We start from the raw sequence: 23,155 nt of genomic DNA, 5'->3' as shown, positions 1-23,155 counted from the left end.
TTATATATATTAATTACAGCTAGCGCCCTGCTAATTATAATATATAATATAATATATATATATATATTATATATATAATAGCTATATTGTATATACATATGTGATCATATAATTAGCGAAAAGTTCTAGCAAACAGCTATATAACTGCAGCAGAGCTGCAGCTATAAGAATTAAATAATTAGCGCTGCTGCAGTATACTATCAGAAGCGCTATATAGCTGTGTAATTACTAGCTTCGAATATAATCCGATCACTTTAGATACAATATTCGCTTAATTTGACTTCCCACATGTATATATACAGGACGATCTTCATGTTTTCAACTTTCAAGTACTACAATTATTTCCAATATTCTATCTAGAAGTAATAAATTATATCATATCTAAATTTTTATTAAAATTATCAAGACTATATGTAAGTCATTAATGTATATATATACATTATCCTAGAATATTGATCACCATATTATTGCTCTAAATCAAAACTTGGGTATTCCAAACATTGTGCTCGATACCTGTCTTATAATGTACCAATAAACAACACTCTCTATAAATGAGGAACACCAAGTGAGGTCAATGTCATATTAACGATACTGAAAACACCTTCACCTAAAACTAATCCAGAACTGAAAACAATCATTGCAGTCTTACCTTCATGACAATGTTTACATTTCTTCATCCAAATATAAGCAATAACACCACCCAAAAATCTTGCAATTGTAAAAGATGGAGTATTATAAATACCCACACCAACTGCAACACCTGAAGGTAACCAAACTAATTTATCTTGAACACTTGGATTATTCTTGAATACATTTTTAATCAATGAAATTATACCAAATATTAACCCAAATAATAAAGAAAATTCAAATGCATATGGTGGTAAACCTTCACCTGTAACTAATCTTGAACAATCAATCCAAATAACAGCAGTTGGAATTCTGAAAATTTTACTTGGAATTTCATAAACTAAATTATAAATCTTGTACATCACAGCACTAAGGAAAATTGACCATACAGTTCCAATCAATTGAGCAATAAATTGAGCTCTTGGTGAAGCACCTAATAAATGTCCAGTTTTTAAATCTTGCATTAAATCACCAGCTTGTTGAGCACCAGCTTCTGCTATAGCACCAGCGACTAAATTAACTAAAACTGAACCTGGATGATCCTTTGGGATGATTAATGCAAAGATTAATTGTGATAATTTACCAATTCCACTAACTGGATTTAAATCAGTTTCACCTAATGCTCTAACCCCCAAAACTGATAAAAATAATGCTAATATTATTGCAATGATTGATGAATAAATAGGTACGATTTTGGTACCAAATAAATAAGTCATTGAAGAAATACAAAGTATTGAGGATCCTAATAATCCCCAAACCACAGTATTGGTATGAATTAAATGTTGTGGATCAGCTTCATTATCATCATAACTTCCAGTAGCACTTATTGGATTCCCATTTTTATTTAATCTTGTAGTTGCATTATAACTAGTTATTGATTTTTGATAAAAATTCCAAATTGATTTTATTGTAACAACCAAAAATGCCACTACACTATCACTAACCATCACTGCTAAACTAATCCATAAGATCCAACCTTGGGCACCAGTTTTCCAATCATCAATTTCACCAGGTGCCCAACCTAAATTTTTTGATAATGGTGCTAAGATACCCCAACCCAAGAAGGCACCAAATAACATGTATGAAACAGTTGGTAATCCCATTATAATACCTTGTCCAATATAAGCAGGTGATGGTTGAAAAGTCCATAAGTAATCATTTGCTAAAAAAGAACCAAAAATTGGTAAATTTCTTAAAATTGGTATGAAATATGATGTTATTGTATATAATGAAGATATTGAAAATGTATAAATTAATGATGTAATGTTTTCACTATAAGAATCTTGGTCTTGATTATTTGGTTTTATTAGAGAGCTATCTAATAATGGTGAAGATTCCGAAACAGGTTCTTCAACTTGTTCTTGATGATTTGAATTTATTGAAGATTCTTCATTTGAATTTGATTCTTCATCAGTTTCAATTAACAATTCATTATAATCACCATTTGCTCTTGCATTATTTGTATCTTCATGACGAATTTCACTATTATTTAAAACAGAAATCAAGGTAGCAGTTGCACTACCTGATGGGAATGGTAATTTTTCCTTAATAACAACTTGTTTTCTTAAAGGAATTGCAAAAAAAATTCCAAAAAAAGCTAAACCAGTTGACCAAATTATCAAATCTATTGTTGAAAATTTAACTAATTCACCTGTACCTGATTCATCAGATCTTAAGAATTTTTCAATAGCAGGTATAACACCAACAAATCCATAAGCTAAAGGACCAGTCCCCACAGCAACTGATATACTTTGAATAAATACATTTTCCACATCTGTGAATTTATAAGATAAATATGGTTTTAATTGTTTGAAAATAGCATATGCTAAAAGTGCAGATGGTAAAGACATCATTGAAATCCAACCTGTTTGGAAAGCAAAGAAGAAATTTGATATTAGAACTATACTACCGATGAATAAACCTGTAATTATGGCTCTTGGAGTGACTTGCCTTATATCAGCTTTTGAAGCAAAGACATCTGAATCTGGTGGAAGTTCTATTGCTGGTGTAGTCATTATGATTGTATTGTATTGTATTGTATGGAGTCTCTTGACTAGTTTACTCTTGATGTTTATATTACCTGACGGACTTGTATCTTTAATACCTTCTGATTATGAGATAAGATACAATTTGATCTCAACACTGAGCAACCCAACAACCCAGTAACAGATCAAGAATAGACAGACCTTAACAATAATGGAATATATGATTCAGATACTCTAGTTCATCAACGGAAGAAACAATGCTTTCAAATCTTTTATCAGTGTTCGATCTGATTGCAAACTATGGCTCATCAGATTAGTAATTTTCATTTTCCCAGCCTATGAATTTGCAAAGGTGAAAAAGACCCGAACGGGAAGCACGACCGAAATACGAAATACCTCATATCTACAGACTACAATCACAAAAGCATCAACAAAATAAAATACATTACTAATAGGCCAAAGCCCATGGTCTAATCTTCTTCTCCAAATAATATATAGTTCAAGATATCACTTAATGTTACAACACCAACTAATTTCCCTTCTTCATCAACAACAAATAATCTATGTAATCTTGATTTTCTAATATTATCCAATATAGTGGCTAAATTATCATTTAATGTACATGTATAAACACCTTCAAAATCATCAGATCTTCTCATCAATGCTTCTCCTACACTTAATGATAAATCATTATAAATCCCACCTTTAATCAGTCCCAAGACATCAACAGCTTCATAAACATTAATTAACTTTTCTTGTTCATCAACAATTGGTATAGAACTAACTGAATTATGTGATAATAATTGAATAACATCAATAACTGGTGTATCCATAGTTGCTGTAGAAATTTCTTTATCAGTATTTGCAATTTTTAAATTTTTTAATGATTCTAATAACATTAAAGTTTCTTTACAATTTAATGAAACAAATTTTAATATACGATATTGTGTCAAGACACTAACAACAATTTCTCTATGAGTATCTTCATCTTCATCAATTAATGGGATTCTTCTTGATCTTGCTTCAACCATCTTAACACATGCTTCATATAAAGGTTTAAAAGGATGTATAGAACCAGTATCAATAGGTTCTACCCCTATAGCTTTTTCAACATCTTTTAAGTCATTTAAAGTTAAACGATCAACAAATTCAAATTGATCAGGATTTTGTTTATAATATTGTATTACATTTATAAAATCTTGTGAATTTAATAAACCAGCAAATCTTGAAGTTTTTGGATTCCATAAAGGAGCTGAAACAATATTATTTTGCAGTAATATAGTTAATGATTTTTTAATTAATAATGAAGTATCCAAAACAACTAATCTATATGAAACTGGTAAAACATCATAAGAAGTTTTAGATTTTAAAAATTGTCTAATTGCTTGAACACCAGCTTTTTGATCATTTCTAATCTTGTTTGAGTCTGGAGTGGTTGATTCTGTTCCAATGTGTGTTGATTGAAGTCTACTTTCAATTGATGGTATACCAGACATGATTATACTATGTTATATTGGTGATGTTGTTGTTGTTGATGTTGATGATGTTGTTATTATAAATATCTAAACCCCCAGTCTAAAGTCAATAATATTAATGAAGCCTGATAGAACGTAATGCACCACTTCCACCGTGATAATAATAGCTTAATGAATTGAAATAAAAAGATCCTGTCTTTAATCTACTGTTTCCTATTCCCAATATGTCACTGGTGTAATCCATATTCAAAAATGGAGTTTTTTGTCTCGTTGTTAAATCGCGCCCACGTACAAACCCTAAAACAACACTACAAACTACAAAAACTCACGTACAAATACACACGAAATGAACAAATATTTATTACTAACAAACACCAATAATCTATCAAACCATCAATCAATCACCACCATCACTTCCTCTTCAAATCACCCATTCAAACCTATCAAACACCTTCAATTCCTACCCCTAATAAACCCCAAAATTCCCCAATTTACCCTGTCTTCTCTTCTCCCAAATTTTCACTTTTTTTTGCCATCCCGCGAATTTCAAAATTTCTATAAAAGGATCAAATCCCCATTAAATTTTTTCTTCAAAAAAAATTATTTTCTATGGTTTTAGTTCTTTAAATCTCTTTGCCTTTTGGCTTAGATCAAGTGTAGTATCTGTTCTTTTCAGTGTAACAACTGAAATGTTCTCATTGAGAACTTTTAAATGTTACCTTTATTTTTGGAATATGGTGAAGGAATTGTATTATGGGCTTGCTCATAAATTCCTACACATTGGGGTCGTTGCTCTTGCACTGCAAGCTTCTGACCCAAACCCCCTTTTTAAAATTTATTTCAATGAGTTCATTGATTTGTTTTAAAAAGAAACACTACTGACTACAAACAACATTATATTGATTCAAATGCAAATTTTATTTATTATATGTTTATATATGGTATAGGAATTATTAGGGTATAGATCACATGCAAAGAGTATATTCATATACATCATTATATAACACATCAAAATGGTTATCTTATTGTCATGATTTTAGACATGTTTTTACCATTGGCAATTGTACTTGATTGTTCTAATTTTTTAGTATTATTGAACACTTTAAAAAATTTTAAATTTTCATCACCACCAACAGTTGCTAATATTGATCCATCTGGTGATATATTACCAGATATAATTCTAGAATCATGTGCATTTTCAATTTCTGCAACTTTAATCTTGTAATCATATGAATAAACACTAATACAATTATTTGGATAACCTCCAGTGGCAACAATTTCATTACCAAATGATGTTGATGACCCCCAATGTAATGATGATATTTGTGATCCTGTATAAATTGTATTAACTCTTGCACCTGTAGTTGTATTCCAAAAATGAATTTGTTTATCTGATGATCCTCCACCTGTTGCTAATAATGAATTCATTTCTGGATGCCATGCTAATGCTTTAACTGCTGCTGTATGTGTGGTTTTGGTAAATTGAGGTATTGAACTTCTTGAATCCCATATACAAACCGTATTATCATTTGATCCTGATGCAAATTGTGATCCATCTTTCCTATATTCTAATCCACAAATTTCCCCAACATGATTTTTCAGTACATCTGTTATATGATTCTTGATACGAACATCATTTATAAAAATTTCACCTGATTTGGCACCTGCTGAAACTAAATGATTTGACCAAGATTGTGCACCAATTCTAATACCTGCTTGAGTTTTCATTGTTCTTAATTTAGAACTTGTTTCAATATCCCAAATTTCTATTGAACCATCATCTTTACCAATAGATAAATATGAAGAATCTTCTGACCATCTAACTGATGATATACCAAAATCACATTCTGTTAATAATGCAACTTCACCACTTGATGCATTCCAAATATAACATGAATTATCTAATGCAATAGCTAAATAATTATCACTTGACCAAGTTATTAAATTTAAATAAAAATCATCAATAAAACCTGGTGCATCTAAAACTCTTTCAGGGTTGGAAGAAATTTTTCTTGATCTTATAGGATCAATTGTTGATTTAACACTTCTTGAATTTTTATTAAATTGAGAATTTTGATTTAATTGAACACAATGTTTACTTTGTGGAGGTAATGGTTGATATTGTAAAATTCTTTGACCAACTTCTAATCCACAAGCATCTGCAACTGATTGTTTATAAATGATTTGTGATCTTGCTTTAATATGTGCTGATGGGGAAGCATTTGGTGGAGGTAATGAATCATTTTGTGAAACTCTATTATTTGATGATGAATATCTTGAAGGAATAAAACGATCAGTTTTAGTTAGATTATTTGATGTAAATGATGGATTTTTCTTTAAATTATTATGAATTGTAGAATTATCCCAATCTGAATGAACAACATTTAATCTTGTTGGTGAAGTTAATGATAAAGTTGAATTTGATTTTTCTCTTATAGGTGATTGATATGATAAATTTGTTCTACTTGGATTACTTGATAATCTTGGTGGTGAATCAAAAACTGAAGTCATATTGAAGAGGTTGTATTTGTTAAAAGTAATATAAGGTCCAGCCTTTAAAATATTTCTTTATTATGTATAGTTTGAAGTTGATCTAATAAAAGCAAATTTGATTTATAACTTTCAGGACCTGCCCGATTTGTAAGTTCTAAATGGATAGACAAATTGGGAGCTAATATAATAATAAAGAATGGAAAGGAAGGATTGGAACCAGTATAATACCTTAATGAATGAATGGAGATATTATATCAAATGAGTATGAATCTTTGTTAATGATGTTCAACTTTGTTTTTATGAAAAGCAAATTTGCTTTTTGTAAACTAATATTTTCTAAAAGAAATTCCAATCCCTCGATTCAGAGCCTCATAATTTTTGAAACCCTGGATATCAATTTTTTTACCATGGAGTTTTGCATTTCTGAATATTTGGTTTTGTGATGTTTATAATTTACCAAATTCGGTAAAGTAATTATGATCTTGGTGTGTCGCTAAACAAAAAAATGAAATGTGATTAGGTAAGTATTGTGTAATCAATATAAGTAGAAATTAATTGATATCATTGAATACTACATTTAAAGAACTTGAATTGAGTAGTATTTCTAGTAAACGTATATCACCAGGAAATTCATGAATATATTACACATCTATCTACCAAAAAGGCCACTAATCATACCTCCATATCACCTCCATCATTGTACAACTTTTTTCAAATCTTCAAATTTTTGTTGTAAAACAATTTTTCTTTCCTCCACAGTATCAATAATATTCTTTAACTTTGAAAGTGGTATTGAGATATCTTCAGTAGTTATAGTATTTCTTTCAATTAATTTTAAAGGATCACAAGTGATTTTTAAACTTATTGAAAATCTCTTCAAAATTGAAACAATATCATTCATAGTTAATTCATTGATTTTTAAAATATCTATATCTTGAGGTGTCAAAGTTGTTGATATCCCTTCAAGAGTAGTTATAAGATCATCCAACAAGATCAATTGAGCAAAATCTGTAATTTCATTAAAAACAGTCAAGATTTCATTTTTATTAGTTATAGTTTCTTGAGAATTTATAAAATTTAAATGATTTTGTAAATTATTTAATTTTAAAATATCTTGATCCATTGATTCTTTAATCCATTGAATATCATCCCTAAGTGTCTTATGAGTTAGTTTTGATGATAATTTTGAATAATTTGATGTTATTAAAGTTATGAATTTGAAAGAATTGAAAATTAATGGATATATTTCTAATGTTATTGCTCGTAAGATATCAATACCTGGATCTGAATTAGATGGTGGTAATTGTGACATGGTTAATTAAATTTATGAGGGAAGTGAATTGATTGTTTTATAGATCTTGAAGCTTTGGTAGAAGCTGAGATTTGGTTGACTATTTGTATTGTTGAATCTTTGAATTTTCACTTCGATATAGATTCGCGGTTTAAACGTCATAGATTTGACGTGATGAACTAACCAATTAAACACTACAAGTATATTAATCCAACTTCATAAATCATAACATTAACTTTTAATCTAAACAATTATACTTTGAGTCTATATTTGATTCAAATTTCACTAAATACAAATCTTTTATTAATCCCCAATTTTTCAATTCTTTCCTCTTTAAAAATTTCATATTTAAATTCATCAAAATTATCACCATGTTTATTATTCTTCAAAGTTTTTCCAATAAATTCATTAAAACATGGAGAATTTTTAATAATATCTTCATTTAAATCTTTTAATAATTCATCTAAGTAATATAAATCTTGAATTAATTCATTATAATGTTGATCATATTCATTAAAATTTATAATCATTATTTCTGTGGTAGGATTTGTTGAAGTGGGACTTATTGACATTTCTGGGGTATTAAATTCAGTTGTTGATTTTGAATTTTGTAATAAACATTGGAATGATGATAATATTGAATTAAATTTTGTGAAAATTTCATTATATTCTTGATATAAATTTAAGATTATTTGGTAATCTTGAAATGATTCATTATGATTAATTGTTAATTTAGAGTTATTTGATATTGATTTTAATACTAGATCACATTTACCCAGTATTGGAAATATCTTTATTTGTAAATTATTAATTAATTTATATAAATCATTTGATTCATTATAATATAATTTTGAAATTTGAATTGTTTTGAGTAAATTTTTAATATAAATAACTTCTAATGATTTTATACAGTTTTCCTTTATGAATAACTCAATATAAATATTAAAAGTATCAATTAAACATTTTTGAATTTTTTCACATTGTGTAAATATTAAATCTGATATAATGTTATGATCTTTTTTTAAACCTTTAATCATTGTACAATATTGTATTATATGGTAATAATGATAGATGATGATTTCTGATCTAAACTTTATCTTAATTAAAACAATAATTAAAGAGTATATAAACCTTTATATAACTCTAAAACTTAAATTTGACTCATTGACTCATATCTTGATATAAACAAATTCTGACACAATTTGCACTTTGCACATAAAACACTTTACTTATAAAACAATTTGACTCATTAACCGAAAAACTTTAAAGTGAAAATTTAAAAAATTCAATTTTCGGTAATTTCGCAAATGATTTCTTAATTCGCAAATAGTGCCAAAAGTGAAAATAATAAAATTATTGCGAAAATGAAAATTGGCACACGAGTTTTAATTTTGTTTTTTGTTTTCAGTGATGATCGAATAAATTTGATTGATATATAGCTGATAGCCTGATACTGTCCAATAAAGTAATCAATATGATTTTATTTAATTTGGTTGCATGATTGACAGTATGTGTTGTACCTTATGAGTTATATAGTCTTGTGAGTATTCATTGGTTAGAACTTAGTACTGTGTAAGTGTTATCTTCTGGCTGCCTTTTTGACTGCTTCATGCTTTGTTAAAATTGACTGCTTTGATAATGCTAGATAACCCCATAGAAGCATGGAAGATGGAAGCATAGGCTATAAACCGTAGTGTGTGGTAATTGTTGTACTGGCACATGGCTGGAGAAACGTTGATGATATTTTAGTAGCATGGCTATTAGCGATGTGCACATGGGTTAATTGATCAGAAGACACGTTGTTGATTGTTGATTGTGTCACATGGCCCATGGGGAGAGATACTTATTCTGCGTGCTCAGTGCTGTCAACACATCAACACCTGTCAAGGTAGGACCATTACACCATTACTACACAAACTTCCATTGATCTATACCATACTCTTATACTATACACAATGGTATCCACTGTCTACTCTCATCAACAGTCCTTCCACCAGTCTTCCTTCCACGCCCTGTACCCTCTGCCCAGACTTCCTCTGCCTAAGAGTCGTGTGCCAGTTCCCTTAAATAAAACTCTTGTGACCTTCTTCTACACGTGGGTACACGTGCCACCAAACACCAAGACAAAAGATAAGTCTTTTCAGCGCTTAAACTCATTTATTAAATACCATGGCACGAGATGCTTTAATTAATATATTATCATGGATTTAAATAAACATTCTATTCCAATTATTCTGTAGTATCTTCATCATAATAATATTCATATCCCATTAACACCAACATGTCTTTGATACCTTCACCTCCTGATTTGAAACCAACAATCATTCAAATGCAAAATAATGATGATGATTTAGATAAAACTCCAAATGTAAATCCAAATGATCCAAAATCTCCATTACAACAAGCTATAAATTCAAATTCATCACAATCATCATCACAATCAAATCCAAATACCAAAAGAAAAAGAAGACGTTCTTCATCTTCATTAATATCACAAAATGAAATTGAAAAAAGAAGAAGAGAACACAAGACAGCTCATTCAATAATTGAAAAAAAAAGAAGAATTAGAATGAATAGAGAATTTGAATCTTTAAAATTCCTTATACCAGCTTGCAGAAATAATTTAACAACTTCAAATAATAATGGTGAAGGAATGTATAAATTAACTATATTACAAGCAACTGTTGATTATATTAAATATTTACATCAAGTTATAAATATTCAAAATGATGAAATTTTAAAATTCAACCCAAATTTTAATGATCAAGAAGATTTAAATTTTGCCAAAATTAATATTAATACTGATCTTTATAGAAATTTAGATAATGATTTTAATTTTAATAAATTATTTGAAGAATTTAATCAATCAAAAGATGATGGTTCATCAAGTGTCAATTCATCATTTCCCAAAAAGACAATAAAAAATCAAGACCTTAGTTCAACTAAATCTCAACAATACTTAGAACCAACAAAATTTGAACCATTACCATCACCATTAATAACACCAGAATTATTCCCAAATCAATCTTCATCATCATCATCAACTCCTTTTGATAATTATAAGACAATAAATCCAAATTTTCAATTCCAATCATCAACAAAATCAACCCAATCAACACCATTAATAACACCAACAACAAAACCAATAACTTCAACCAACACCACCACTTCATCAACTCAATTTCAATTACCAAAGCCTGCTTTATCAAATCATAGTTCAATAAGTTCCACAACTGATTCAAAATTATCAATGATTCAAGAATTTACTTCTTTCCAAACAGATCCGGATCGATTGGAATCTTCAGCTTCTGATGCTTCAAATGTTTTGTTAGCTATGAAAAGAGATCGTGATAGTTCTGTTGCTTCTATAAGGTCACTTTTAAATTGATTTCATATCCTAATACAATACAATTTCAATTTTAATATTCAATTAATACCCATGATTTTTTTGTTTAGTTTTTTTTATTTATATTTATTCCTTTGTTTTGATATGTTTTTTGTTTTATATTCTTTTATATAGTTTAATGTCTTATGATTATATTGTTTTCATGATGTGGAGTTGAAGATATTGTAGATTATGTTTGAATGTTATCAGTTGTCAGCTATCGGTATACAATTTTTTTTCAATGAGCTTCGGGTCTCCAAAATTATACCATATCAACTATTTTCACCTTTTGTTTCAACTTATTTGACTACATATCACCTATAACATACAAATAAAACTACTCCTATGTAAACAAATACTTTACATCATAATATATCAAACCATTTGTTATATATTTATTTATAGAATTAAAACTTAACATATCTGCCATTTTAACTATTGTCTGTCAACGTGTCAATACTTTCTGTGTGTGCCCCATTCCCATTTCTCTCCATAGCCAATTTTGAGATTTTGAGAATTTAAACCCTTTTCATTTTCTATTGCTTAAACGAAGAAACAAATTTAATACAGAATATTTATACGACCATAGTTATATCAACTGATCGTTTAAGAAATCTAATCAAGTCTCAACTTTGCATTATAACACATAGCCATTAGTCATTACAATCATCAGCCACTGATTCTAAAAAAAGACACATAATACATATTCCATATATATAAATCATAATGGGGATCAAAAATTTCTTTAAAGTTAAACCACCATCAGAAGAAGATGTTGATAAAAAAGTTAGAGATGAAATGAATGAATTTGGTATACCCATTAAATCCAGTAAAAAGAAACCACAATTATTTTCTGCTTATAATAATTTTGCAAATGATAAAAGTGAAAAAAAAATTTATGCTCCAAAAGGTTATGAAGATCATGCTTTAAATAATAGAGGTGAAAAAGTTATAATACCAGGTCAACAAGATGGTAATAATGGTCCTTATGATGATGTTCAACCTCAAGGTCAATCTCAAGGTCAAAGTCAAGGTCCTTCAAGTTCAAGTTCAAATCCTTATTCTACATTAAATTCAACAAATAGTTATGGTTCAAATAATTCTAATCCTTATGGTCAATCAACTGCTATTTCATCAAACCCATATGCTCAATCATCCGCTGCATCTTCATCAAACCCATATGCTCAACAATCTGCTGGTTCTTCAAACCCATATGCTTCTCAAAGAGGTCAAAGTTATGATCAAGGTTCAATAAGAAGTTCAAGAACTCAACAAGGTCAATCATATGGTAATAAACCACAACCTAATCCTTATTCATCAAAATCAAGTTTATCAAAACAACAATCTTATGTAGGTAATTCAAATCAAACTGCATTAGATGAAGAAGATTTAAATGAAATTCCTGATAATTCTTCAACAAGACCACCAAGTTATAGACAACAACAAATGGAACATCCAAGAGATCAACAATTTGATTTTGAAGATTTGAATCAAGTCCCTGAAGAAGAAGAAGATTTAAATCAATATGGTGATCAAGAATTAGAACAAGAACAACAATTATCACCTGAAGAATTGGAAGAATTAGAAAAACAAAGACAAGAAGATGAAGAAGTTGAAGGTATTAAAAATCAAATGAGATTTATCAAACAAGATTCAGTGGCTTCAACAAGAAATACTCTTAGAATGGCTCGTGAAGCTGAAGAATCTGGTAAAAATACAATGGGGATGTTGGGTAATCAAAGTGAAACAATGTATAATATTGAAAGAAATTTAGATTTAGCTAAGACTCAAGATAAAATAGCTAAAGAAAAAGTTGCAGAATTAAAACATTATAATAGAAATATTTTAAAACCTTCAGTTCAAAATCCTTTTACAAAATCAAGAAGATTAAGAGAAAAAGAAGAAAAAATTAAAAATGATCGTTTACAATCAAAATTAATTCAAGATCAACAAAGAAGAGAATTATCCCAATCAACAAATCGTATTAAAAATTCATTAAATGATGGTGAAAACCCAGCAGATTCAATAACATCAAAATATAAACGTGAAAAATATTTAAATCAAGCAAAACAATATCAATTTGAAGCAGATTCTGAAGATGATGAAATGGAAAATGAAATTGGTGAAAATGTTGATGAAATTGGTAAAATTGCAGGAAGATTAAAAAAATTAGCAATGAATCAAGGTGAAGAAATTGATAGACAAAATTATAGATTAAGAAATGTTGAAGAAGAAATGAATGATTTAGATATTAATGTTCATCTGAATACAACAAGATTAGCTGGAACAAGATAAATGTTTTTTGTTTTAATATATATATATATATACATTAATGAAATGAGTATTTATAGTTTTTATTTTAATTTTAATATGATTTGACATATTTATGTCTGTTTCTATTTGTAATTAGCTTCTGTAGTATATGATTTTCTGTAGTCGCGGGTATATAGTATAAAATATTCTCATATATATGAAGTTAAAAAATCAACAATCTTAAAACAAACTATGGATTTAATCAATTGAAAGTACTTCATAAGCATCGTATATACTATTATACCTTGATATATTGATCAGGCTATCCGTTATATGTGCTATATTGGTATAATGTCCTCACAAAATGAAGCTGATTTTGACAATCAAATAAACACATTATCTTCACATTCATTTTTTTCTGATACTTCAAGAACAAGTGAATTACAAGATGATTTCCAAAGATCAAAACACAAGATTTCACTTAAACCAATGTCACTTATTGAAGCTAATGAGTATGTTGAAAACAATAGAGAGATTATTATGAATAATGTGGATTCAGAATTAAGAAAGAAGATAAGATCAATAAGGTTTTGGAAGATATTTGATATTAATAAAAATCCATTTATTCCATGTCCAATAATCATCAATATTAGCTTGACTCATGTTTTATGTGATTATTTAACAGATCAATCCAGAGTCAAAGAATTGAATATCAAATCAAGAATCCCAAGCACAAGTATTCCATACATTTACAAGTTGTTGTTTATTATCCCAAGATCATTATCTTATACAAAATTACTACATACCATTGGACCATTGGCTGATGAGAATGAAATCAAACAAAATCTAAGCAATAAGGACCATAAAACTTTAAAATTTAACTTGATTGGGTTCGAAAGTGGATGGTTGAATGATGAAATTGATGCATTAGAGGAAAAATTAGACAAGTTGTTAGAACCAAAAGATGAATACGCTTTAAAAGTACTGGTCACATTTTATAGAGAGTTATTATATGATGTTTTCAAAGGTATGAAAACATCAGATGATACAAATGATCCAAATTATAAGCTTAGTATAAGCTATTTCAATGATGTTGTTGCACCAGTGTTGGAATTGTTCAATTTTGCTAATGAACAAGATACCAATAAGAGGGCTTATATGATTAACAATGCTACAAACATACCAGTAAAACAATTTTCGGGTAAAAGCTACCCAAAGTTTGAAACTAGAACTAAACCTGAAGGTTCAGGAGTTGGTATTTCTATTTTGAATAATCAATTAAATGTTGATCATGTTTTGAATACACCAAGGGTAATTATGAATATTGAATCTGAAAGTCCAAAGCTCTTTAAGGAAACTTCAAATGAACAAATAAATATTGCAAAACTCATTAAAGAATCTTCACAGTTTCAAGAGATTATGAAACAATCGGTAAACCATTCTATATCATTAAAATCATCGTTTGGAGCTATACAGGATTATGAAAATACTTTTTTTTATCTTCTTCCAAAGAAGGATAACTTGAGTCTTGAGGATTCTGAACCATTAAGCTTGAATTTCATGATTTCAAATGATAGCCATCAAGATTCACAATCCTTGAGTCAAATAAACAGAGTTGAATCAAGACTCATGTATGCTATATTCATTTCACAGATTCAACATTTTGATAAACATTCAGATGCTAATGATGACGAACTTTGGAATATTTTGCGTCGCAAATTCGTTGTGAAACCTGAGGGTCCATCAATTGAGAATTTAAAGGTTGAACCTGGCACTACAGTAACTGACACATCAACCGATAATACAGTGGTGATAAACTCTAATGTGGATGATTTTGCAAAAGATTCTAAAACCAATACTACGGAAACTTCTAAGACTTTTCCTGAGCCAGTCGTTAAATATAGTGATATTTTGAAGCTTGAAAAGTTTGATTTCCCTTCACTAAGTAATCTATATCTTGTCGATTGCAATGAATTCCAAAATTTATTCATCAACTACATATATGAAGAGGATAGAGACGATTTAGAACGGTTTGTAAACCAGAACCCTAATTGCAAAATCATAATCAAAGCTTATGTGAAAGATGAGATGATGCAACATCTAATTGATAGAGAAGAATATAGTTATGTCGATGATTCTTATTCGTTTAAAAGTGCTAAAGAATATACTGAAGAGTTTCTAAAATACAATGTTATTAATGAAATAAGAGTAAACTTGATACTAAGGAAATACAATAATGAAAAGCTAAGAAATAAAAAACCTGATGAATGTTTCAATGTTCCATTATTCCTCACATCAGGTGTCATCATTGATGAAAACAATTGGTCTGCACCTGTGGGAACTTTTGTAGCATTCCAATTCTTAGATAATTTGATATCATTGAAAGATGAATCTGATATTAGTGGTGGTTTAATCCCAGTAATCAAGAAATTGCATTCTATGGGTATTTCTCATGGAGACATTCGCTTGGAAAATGTTTCAAAAATCGAAGATAACGGGGAGATTGTTTTGATGGATTTCAATAGATCTGAAGTTCTTTCGGACTATAAAGATGACATCAATTGGCAAAGGGGACTTAAAATGGATGATTTTTCCGTATTAGGGTCTCTCAGATATGATCTAGGCTTGCAACAGCAAGATGATGAAGATTTTTCAGATGTAATTTAATAATTTAAAAATTTGAAAAATTTAAAAGTTTATAGTGATGTGTCTCTAACCGGAATGTCGCGATTTTCTTGAAAATACGTAAATTAACTTCGATTAAATAAACAAACATTGAAATTACATCGAAGACCAAAGTTGTGATTGAATTACGAAGAAATCAACATTTGTTGTTTTTAAATCATCATTTATTCAAATCGGAATGTCTAATAATAATCAAGTACAGCAACAGAATGCTAAGGCGCCAATGTCCCATACTCTTTGGTCGCCGATAGACACAGTTAAAGATGTTGCAGATTCCTTAGGTTTAACAGATTTAAATGATGAAGCTCTGAGAAATTTAGCTATGGATGTTGAATATAGAATTCATGAGATACTGGAACAATCTGTTAAGTTCATGAGACATTCTAAAAGAAAAACATTAACAACTAATGATGTTGAAAAATCATTAAAAGTCTTGAATGTTGAACCTTTATATGGTTATGATGTTTCAAGACCTTTAAATTTCAAAGAAGCTTTAGTTGGTAATGGACAAACTTTATACTATGTTGATGATGAAGAAGTTGATTTTGAAAAATTAATTAATCAACCTTTACCAAAAGTGCCTAGATCTTCAACTTTTACTGCACATTGGTTATCAATTGAGGGTGTTCAACCTGCAATTCCTCAAAATCCTTTAGAATCTGAAATTAGATCTCAACTGCCAGTTTCAAGAGGTGCTATAACAAATGTTTTGAATGGTAATGATGCTGTTACTTCAAATAATACTACTGGATCTAATACAAACGCGGGTTCGACAGGTGTTAGTGCTAAAGATACAGAAATTAAACCTTTAGTAAAACATGTATTATCAAAAGAATTACAATTATATTTTGATAAAGTGATACAAGCATTAACTAATCAAGAAGATAATGAAGAAGTCCTACATTTGAAACAAGCTGCTTTAACTTCATTACGTTCTGATCCTGGGTTACATCAATTAGTTCCATATTTTGTTCAATTTATTTCTGAACAAATCACACATAATTCAAATAATATTGCCTTATTATCAACAATGTTGGAAGTCATTTACTCTTTACTTTCAAATTCAAATATATTTTTGGATCCATATATTCATGCATTAATGCCATGTATCTTAACATTATTATTAGCTAAAAGAATTGGTTCACAAAATGATGATGAACATTTTGCAGTTCGTGATTTTGCTTCAAGTTTATTAGAACATGTTTGTAAACATTATGGGAAGGCTTATACAACTTTAAAACCAAGAGTAACACGTACTTTGTTGAAAACTTTCTTGGATTCAAATAAACCGGTGGGGACTTTATATGGTGCAATTATTGGATTACAAAAATTAGGTGAAGAAGTTGTTAGAATTATTATCTTGGGGAATTTACAAAATTGGTCATTAATTGTTTTACATTCTTTAAAAATTGAAGATAAAAACTTATTAATTGATACAATTATTAAATCTTTAAGAGTATTAGTTAATGATGATTCTAAAAATGAAATGGATGTTGAATTAAGTGATGAAGAAAAATCTAAATTAAAGAAAAGAGTTGGTGAAGAAATTGCAGAATATATAATTAAACAAGATGATAGTAAACAAATTTCAGATGCAATCTTTTTTGGTGATTTAGAAAAATAAGTTTAATTTTACAGAGTTTCAAATATAAATGTTTAATGTTTTAAAGATTCATAACTTCGTAACAATTAAGTAGTATATACAAATGCATCACTTTGAAGGGGCAAACAATCTTCTTCTAGCACCTTTACTCATTGGACTACCCAATAATTGAACATCTTCAGGATTAGCAAAATCTAAAGGTTCACCTGGTCTTCTAACTGATGATCTAATAACAGTTGGGGTCTGTACAACTTTTGGAGTTTTAGCATATTCAATTGGAGAAGAACTTGTAACTTGTGTAGTTATTGTATCTTTTGGTGTAGCTTGATTTAATGAATCAATATACTTGACAGGTTTTTGTGGAGTTGCTTCAACTTGTGAAAATGACATTGATGGTTGTTGTGGTTGAGAAAATGATGTTAATGTATTATGAGAATTTGATTTAAAAGTTGGAAGTTTTTTACCAACTCTATTGAAAATTGATGAATTACGTTTTAATGTATTGGTTTCAGGTTCTGCTGGTATGACAGGTAATGACATATCAACTTGTCTCTTGGATAATTGTGATGCATTGAATGATGTTGTTCTTTTCAAATTTTGTAAATCACTATTACTTCTAGATAATGAAAGTTTCAGCTCTTGAATATCTTCAAGTTTGACGTTTGATGAAGTACGAGACAGGGAAGGTCTCTTGATTTCTGATAATGATCCTGAAGCTGCTGATGACGAAATTGAAGCAGATCTTTTCAATGATGGTTTTTCAGATTTTGATAAAGAAGATGATGATGATGAACTGGATTTTGATTTCGATGTGGTAGATTTTGTTTTGAATGAAGGACCTTTAATCTTTTTCAACATATGTTTTACACTATTTGGACATTTTTTATTGAAAAATGGAATGACGATATATGAAAGGAATTTGGATGTAGAATTATCTGTTGATGAAGATGATGATCCCATTAATACATTCCAAATACATAGTTTATCAATATAAACATCCAAGTTTTGATTATGTGTGAGTTTTTCTAATTTATTATTCTCTGTATTGGCAATTGCACTACCATTTATAGTTGGTGTAATTTTTCTTCTACCAACTAATGATTTTTTAGTTAATGATTTTTTCTTATTTGGTTTCTTGAAAAATTTAACATTATCACGATCATATACATGGATCAATTCAAGAAGTAATAGGATTTGTAAATGTAGTTCTCTAATCTTGAAATTGTTTAAAACGTTTGATAAAGTTTTATTTGTTTCTGTATTTGATGCCGAATGAATATCAAAATCAATCAAGTTTAAGGATTTCTGAATAAAACTTTTCCTATAAATATCTTCTTTCTCGTACAGCAAGTTGGAGTTTAAGATCCCATTATTACTCATTAAATGACGATTATCGAAAAATTCTTGATCTATTATAAATTGTTCCAATATTGATTTATATTCTTCTTTACTTGAACATAGAGTCAATAATCTTGTGAATGTTGATTTGGTGAAAAATGTTAATGGGGTAGTTAATAGATACAAATTGTCAAAATAACGATCTAGGAAATAATCAAATGGGTCTGTTGTAATTTCAGATTCTTCTTGAGGTAAATTTGTTGATTTAACTGGTGAGCCTTCTGTAGGTGGTGTCATTGAAAGTTTTAGATTGTTTTGTTTCTCTTTTGGTAATTGAATTGACCAGTGTCGTATCATATCATTTGATTGCTTTATTGGTTCCATTATTGAATTCTGATTAATATCCATGGGGTCATTGAGATAATTGATGATATAATAATCATGATTTAGATTTGTTAATAATCCATATTGGTCTTTCGAATGGACTGTGAGTTTTACAAGGCTTGTTTCGTTGGATTTCTTCTTCAGCTCTGTACTATTAGACTTGAATACTCGTGATTTATTGTTATTGATCAATTGGTACTTATTTGAAGGTTGTAAATGGTTCACCTTATTGGAAACATCACCAATATTCAACGGTATTGGGCCTAATAACGCGAGAAACAATGGTTCTTCCTGTGCACCACAGCTGATTTTCACCAAACCCCCTGTGGACCCTGTACCACTATCACCATCCTGAGCAGCGTCTGACATGGCTACCTTCTCTAAAGCCTTTGAACTCTGGTCTAGACCTTTCATCTCATGCCATACACAGCTTATAATACGCGTTAATAAAGAGCTAAGAACCGGAATTCAACAGAAATTCTCTCAAATTAATTTTAAATTTTGGCCTCGGAATTCATTTGATTCGGCCAACCAAATTCTTAGAATGGGCATAACTCAATTTCTTAACTTCAAGAATTTGCACAAGTTGGAACTCTACAAGTTACCAGTTTACAAAGAGAACATCACACGCAAAACTACTTTCCACAAAGGACAAGAACTGAGTATTCACATCAATTCACCTCAAAGGAAGCTTTCCAGAGACGCGCAAGATATCACTCAAAAAATAGTCTCAATTCTATCTTAACAAAAAGCGCTCAACACAAGGTTATTTTCTGTTTTTTCCACAAAGTTTAAAAGGTTTCAAAATTGCACAGAAACGTCCACTCTGGAAAAAAAAATCATCAGTCCATATTCAACAAGAAAAGAGTTATCCACTTGTTGTCATTTAGTGAACAACTCATCATAGAAAGATATCTAATCAGATCAACCTACAATTACCACATTGGTGCTCTTTTGTACAAGTTTAAAGTTTAATAACATACAAGGGTAAGAAAAAAAGCTACAGACTTTAAATTTTTGCCTCCTGTATTTCATCAACATATTCAAAAAGACAATAACAAATCAAAGAAAGAAAAGGACATCCATTCCAATTTGATTTCATAAGCTTGATTTATTATTCAGGTTATCATACATTTGCAATCCCGTATTTTCTTGTGTCTTTATTAGAAAGTTCAGTCAATAATTTACAAAAAAAAATCTTGAAGCTTCCTAATCTATTCATATACATATTAAGAAGCAAAAAGACAAGTTCAAAAAAAAAAACTATTGCATTTTAACGCTCATATACATTCATATTTTAGCAACTTTTTTCATCTTTTATCGTTTTTAATTAATTTTCATCATGTCTGTTGAAAACTCACCATCTGCTGCTCAATCAACATCAAATCCTGCTACTGCAACTACCAGATCAGCTAATTCAACAATCACATCAACCACTGTTTCAACTGCCACTTCCGTCAGCTCCACAACCACTCCTTCTTTGACACCTTCTAAACTTCAGCCAGCTCCAGCTCCTCTGGTTAGCGCTTGGGGTAAGAAATCATCAACACCACAATCAGATGCTTCCACCACCACACCAGCATCCAAATCATCACAAAATGGTACACAAAGGGAACAATGGCCAAGTGCTAAAGCTGCTTTAGAATCAGCAGCTACTGCTAGAGAAACATCATTGCCTTCAAGTATACAAACTTCTCCTTCTGCTTCCAAGAGTGCTACTATTTCTGGATCAAAAGTCAAAACTGGTAAAGAAAAATGGGTTCCATTTGAAGCTAATATTGTCTTACCATCCGCCTCAGGGTCTAATAAGAAGAAGAATAATAATAGAAAGAAACAAGGCCAAGGTAAAACACAACAACAACAGCAACAAGGTAAAGGTGGTAAAGATGGGAAATTTAAAAAAACTAATGGTGGTGATTCCAAAGCACAAGGATCCAAATCCACAGCGGCAAGTGATAAAAAGGTTGAAAGCGTTACTAAAGGTGTCGAAGACTTGAAGGTTGGTTCTAAAGTATCACAAAAAGAAAATGGTAATAAAGAACCTTCAGTTCCATTGGATCCTTTAGAAAATAAATCTTCAAACACCACTACACAACAATCAACAACAAAAGCTTCCACACAACAATCAAATGAACATAATCATGTCTCTTCTGAACCATTAGATCAATCGTCATCAACTAAACAAAATGTTCAAAATGAAGGAAGTAGCTCACCATATCAACCTCAACCAGCTCAAAATCAAAACTATCAACACAATCCACAAAGCAATTTTAGAAAGAGATACTCACATCGTAACTCTGAACCATCCAACAATTATAATCAATCATACCAACAAGGCGGTTACAATAACCATAAAGGTGGGAACCGTCGTTACAATCAAGGTCAAAGAGGTAATTTCAACAGTTATAGACATTCTATTGCAGGATCACATTACAACAATGCTTCACCATATTTACTGAATCCAAATGGTATCAATTATGGTTACCTACCCGTTGTCCAACCTCCTTTGAATTATGCTAATAACTTTTATCCAAATCCAAACTCAAGATCGAATTCAGGATCACCTGCTGCAAATGATAATTTGGCTCAATTAAATGGTGTTAACGCTGCTCCAATTGATTTGATTAATAACTATTATTCACCACCAATTGTTTATCAACCATATGAAACACTTACTATTATAAGTAATCAAGTTTCATTCTATTTCTCTATTGAAAATTTAGTGAAAGATATTTTCTTAAGAAAGCAAATGAATTCTAAAGGTTTTGTCCCATTAAAGAAATTAATCAGTTTCAATAGATTAAAATCATTAACTGGTGGTGATATTCAATTATTAAAAAATGCCATTTTACAACTGCCTCATTTGGAACTTGTCAATGATAAAGTTAGAACAACTGATAAATGGGAAAACTGGGTTTTACCATTTGAAAATCGTGATGAAGCTGGTCAAGATGAAGATGAGCAAACAACAACTACTAATTCAGAAGCTTAGGTCTCATGATTTAATCAACTCGACATAGATAAAAGAACAATATGAATTTTCAATGTAACTTAATACAATGACTTAATGCCGGAAGACAATGACTTTGTTTGGATTTTATAAAATTTTGATTTATTATGTTTTCGTCCTTTGTGTGTTGTGAACCTTTTTAATCTTTGATATCATCATTATAATTATAATCATCATAGCTGGCTATAAATGACTGGTTTAGCATTGGGTTTCACAATTCACTCACATTCTTTTTTTTTTTTATTTATTAACTAATACTTTATTTTGTTTTTTTTTTTTCTCAAGTCAATTAACTGTTGTTTTCAGTTAATGCACTTTCACTTATTTTTCTTTTTTATTTTTAATTGATTCATAAGAATCATCATTTGTTTTACCATATAACATGAAAATGTTATAACCTTTCTCAACAATATCCCATTATATGTGTTATAATGAAGGATATTTCATCAAATCTGCTTTTTTAATCTTTATATCTTTTGAGGATATTCGGATATGTTTTTTGCACTTAGATTTTAAAATTTGTCCTGTTTGCTATTGATGTTGATATACTTCTTATTGGCCTATTTAGCATCTATTAATAAAAGTTTTAATCAAATTTAAAAAGTATAGTTGTAGTGGTAACTTTG

General features: G+C 29.5%; 11 protein-coding genes across 11 annotated transcripts; 5 read left to right on the top strand and 6 right to left on the bottom strand.

Moving 5' to 3' along the window:
* Positions 1-545: 545 nt before the first annotated feature.
* On the bottom strand, positions 546-2,642 carry YSL12 (uncharacterized protein; the record flags this gene model as incomplete). The annotated part of the gene is made up of 1 exon (XM_011279330.1): positions 546-2,642. One exon carries the CDS (start codon positions 2,640-2,642, stop codon positions 546-548), a length of 2,097 nt encoding a protein of 698 aa, XP_011277632.1.
* Positions 2,643-3,082: 440 nt separating this feature from the next.
* On the bottom strand, positions 3,083-4,108 carry SNF4 (AMP-activated serine/threonine-protein kinase regulatory subunit SNF4; the record flags this gene model as incomplete). The annotated part of the gene is made up of 1 exon (XM_011279329.1): positions 3,083-4,108. The coding sequence occupies one exon, from the start codon at positions 4,106-4,108 to the stop codon at positions 3,083-3,085; it is 1,026 nt and encodes a 341-aa protein (XP_011277631.1).
* Positions 4,109-5,104: 996 nt separating this feature from the next.
* Positions 5,105-6,598, bottom strand: CDC20 (ubiquitin-protein transferase activating protein CDC20; the record flags this gene model as incomplete). The annotated part of the gene is made up of 1 exon (XM_011279328.1): positions 5,105-6,598. The coding sequence occupies one exon, from the start codon at positions 6,596-6,598 to the stop codon at positions 5,105-5,107; it is 1,494 nt and encodes a 497-aa protein (XP_011277630.1).
* A 676-nt stretch (positions 6,599-7,274) lies between these two features.
* Positions 7,275-7,892, bottom strand: BN7_103 (uncharacterized protein; the record flags this gene model as incomplete). Its single annotated transcript, XM_011279327.1, has 1 exon — positions 7,275-7,892. One exon carries the CDS (start codon positions 7,890-7,892, stop codon positions 7,275-7,277), a length of 618 nt encoding a protein of 205 aa, XP_011277629.1.
* A 254-nt stretch (positions 7,893-8,146) lies between these two features.
* On the bottom strand, positions 8,147-8,908 carry BN7_102 (uncharacterized protein; the record flags this gene model as incomplete). The annotated part of the gene is made up of 1 exon (XM_011279326.1): positions 8,147-8,908. The coding sequence occupies one exon, from the start codon at positions 8,906-8,908 to the stop codon at positions 8,147-8,149; it is 762 nt and encodes a 253-aa protein (XP_011277628.1).
* Positions 8,909-10,152: 1,244 nt separating this feature from the next.
* Positions 10,153-11,259, top strand: BN7_101 (Aryl hydrocarbon receptor nuclear translocator-like protein 1; the record flags this gene model as incomplete). The annotated part of the gene is made up of 1 exon (XM_011279325.1): positions 10,153-11,259. One exon carries the CDS (start codon positions 10,153-10,155, stop codon positions 11,257-11,259), a length of 1,107 nt encoding a protein of 368 aa, XP_011277627.1.
* Positions 11,260-11,982: 723 nt separating this feature from the next.
* On the top strand, positions 11,983-13,551 carry SEC9 (Sec9p; the record flags this gene model as incomplete). Its single annotated transcript, XM_011279324.1, has 1 exon — positions 11,983-13,551. One exon carries the CDS (start codon positions 11,983-11,985, stop codon positions 13,549-13,551), a length of 1,569 nt encoding a protein of 522 aa, XP_011277626.1.
* Positions 13,552-13,860: 309 nt separating this feature from the next.
* On the top strand, positions 13,861-16,176 carry BN7_99 (uncharacterized protein; the record flags this gene model as incomplete). The annotated part of the gene is made up of 1 exon (XM_011279323.1): positions 13,861-16,176. The coding sequence occupies one exon, from the start codon at positions 13,861-13,863 to the stop codon at positions 16,174-16,176; it is 2,316 nt and encodes a 771-aa protein (XP_011277625.1).
* Positions 16,177-16,372: 196 nt separating this feature from the next.
* On the top strand, positions 16,373-17,818 carry TAF6 (TATA-binding protein-associated factor TAF6; the record flags this gene model as incomplete). The annotated part of the gene is made up of 1 exon (XM_011279322.1): positions 16,373-17,818. One exon carries the CDS (start codon positions 16,373-16,375, stop codon positions 17,816-17,818), a length of 1,446 nt encoding a protein of 481 aa, XP_011277624.1.
* An 87-nt stretch (positions 17,819-17,905) lies between these two features.
* SLD3 (Sld3p) lies at positions 17,906-19,888 on the bottom strand (the record flags this gene model as incomplete). The annotated part of the gene is made up of 1 exon (XM_011279321.1): positions 17,906-19,888. One exon carries the CDS (start codon positions 19,886-19,888, stop codon positions 17,906-17,908), a length of 1,983 nt encoding a protein of 660 aa, XP_011277623.1.
* A 973-nt stretch (positions 19,889-20,861) lies between these two features.
* Positions 20,862-22,511, top strand: BN7_96 (La RNA-binding domain-containing protein; the record flags this gene model as incomplete). The annotated part of the gene is made up of 1 exon (XM_011279320.1): positions 20,862-22,511. One exon carries the CDS (start codon positions 20,862-20,864, stop codon positions 22,509-22,511), a length of 1,650 nt encoding a protein of 549 aa, XP_011277622.1.
* Between the last annotated feature and the right edge of the window lie 644 nt (positions 22,512-23,155).

This window comes from Wickerhamomyces ciferrii, contig 00001 (assembly GCF_000313485.1).
Source record: "Wickerhamomyces ciferrii WGS project CAIF00000000 data, strain NRRL Y-1031 F-60-10, contig 00001, whole genome shotgun sequence".
Taxonomy (NCBI): Eukaryota; Fungi; Ascomycota; class Saccharomycetes; order Phaffomycetales; family Wickerhamomycetaceae; genus Hansenula; species Hansenula ciferrii.
This window is presented reverse-complemented; position numbering and strand designations above follow the sequence as displayed.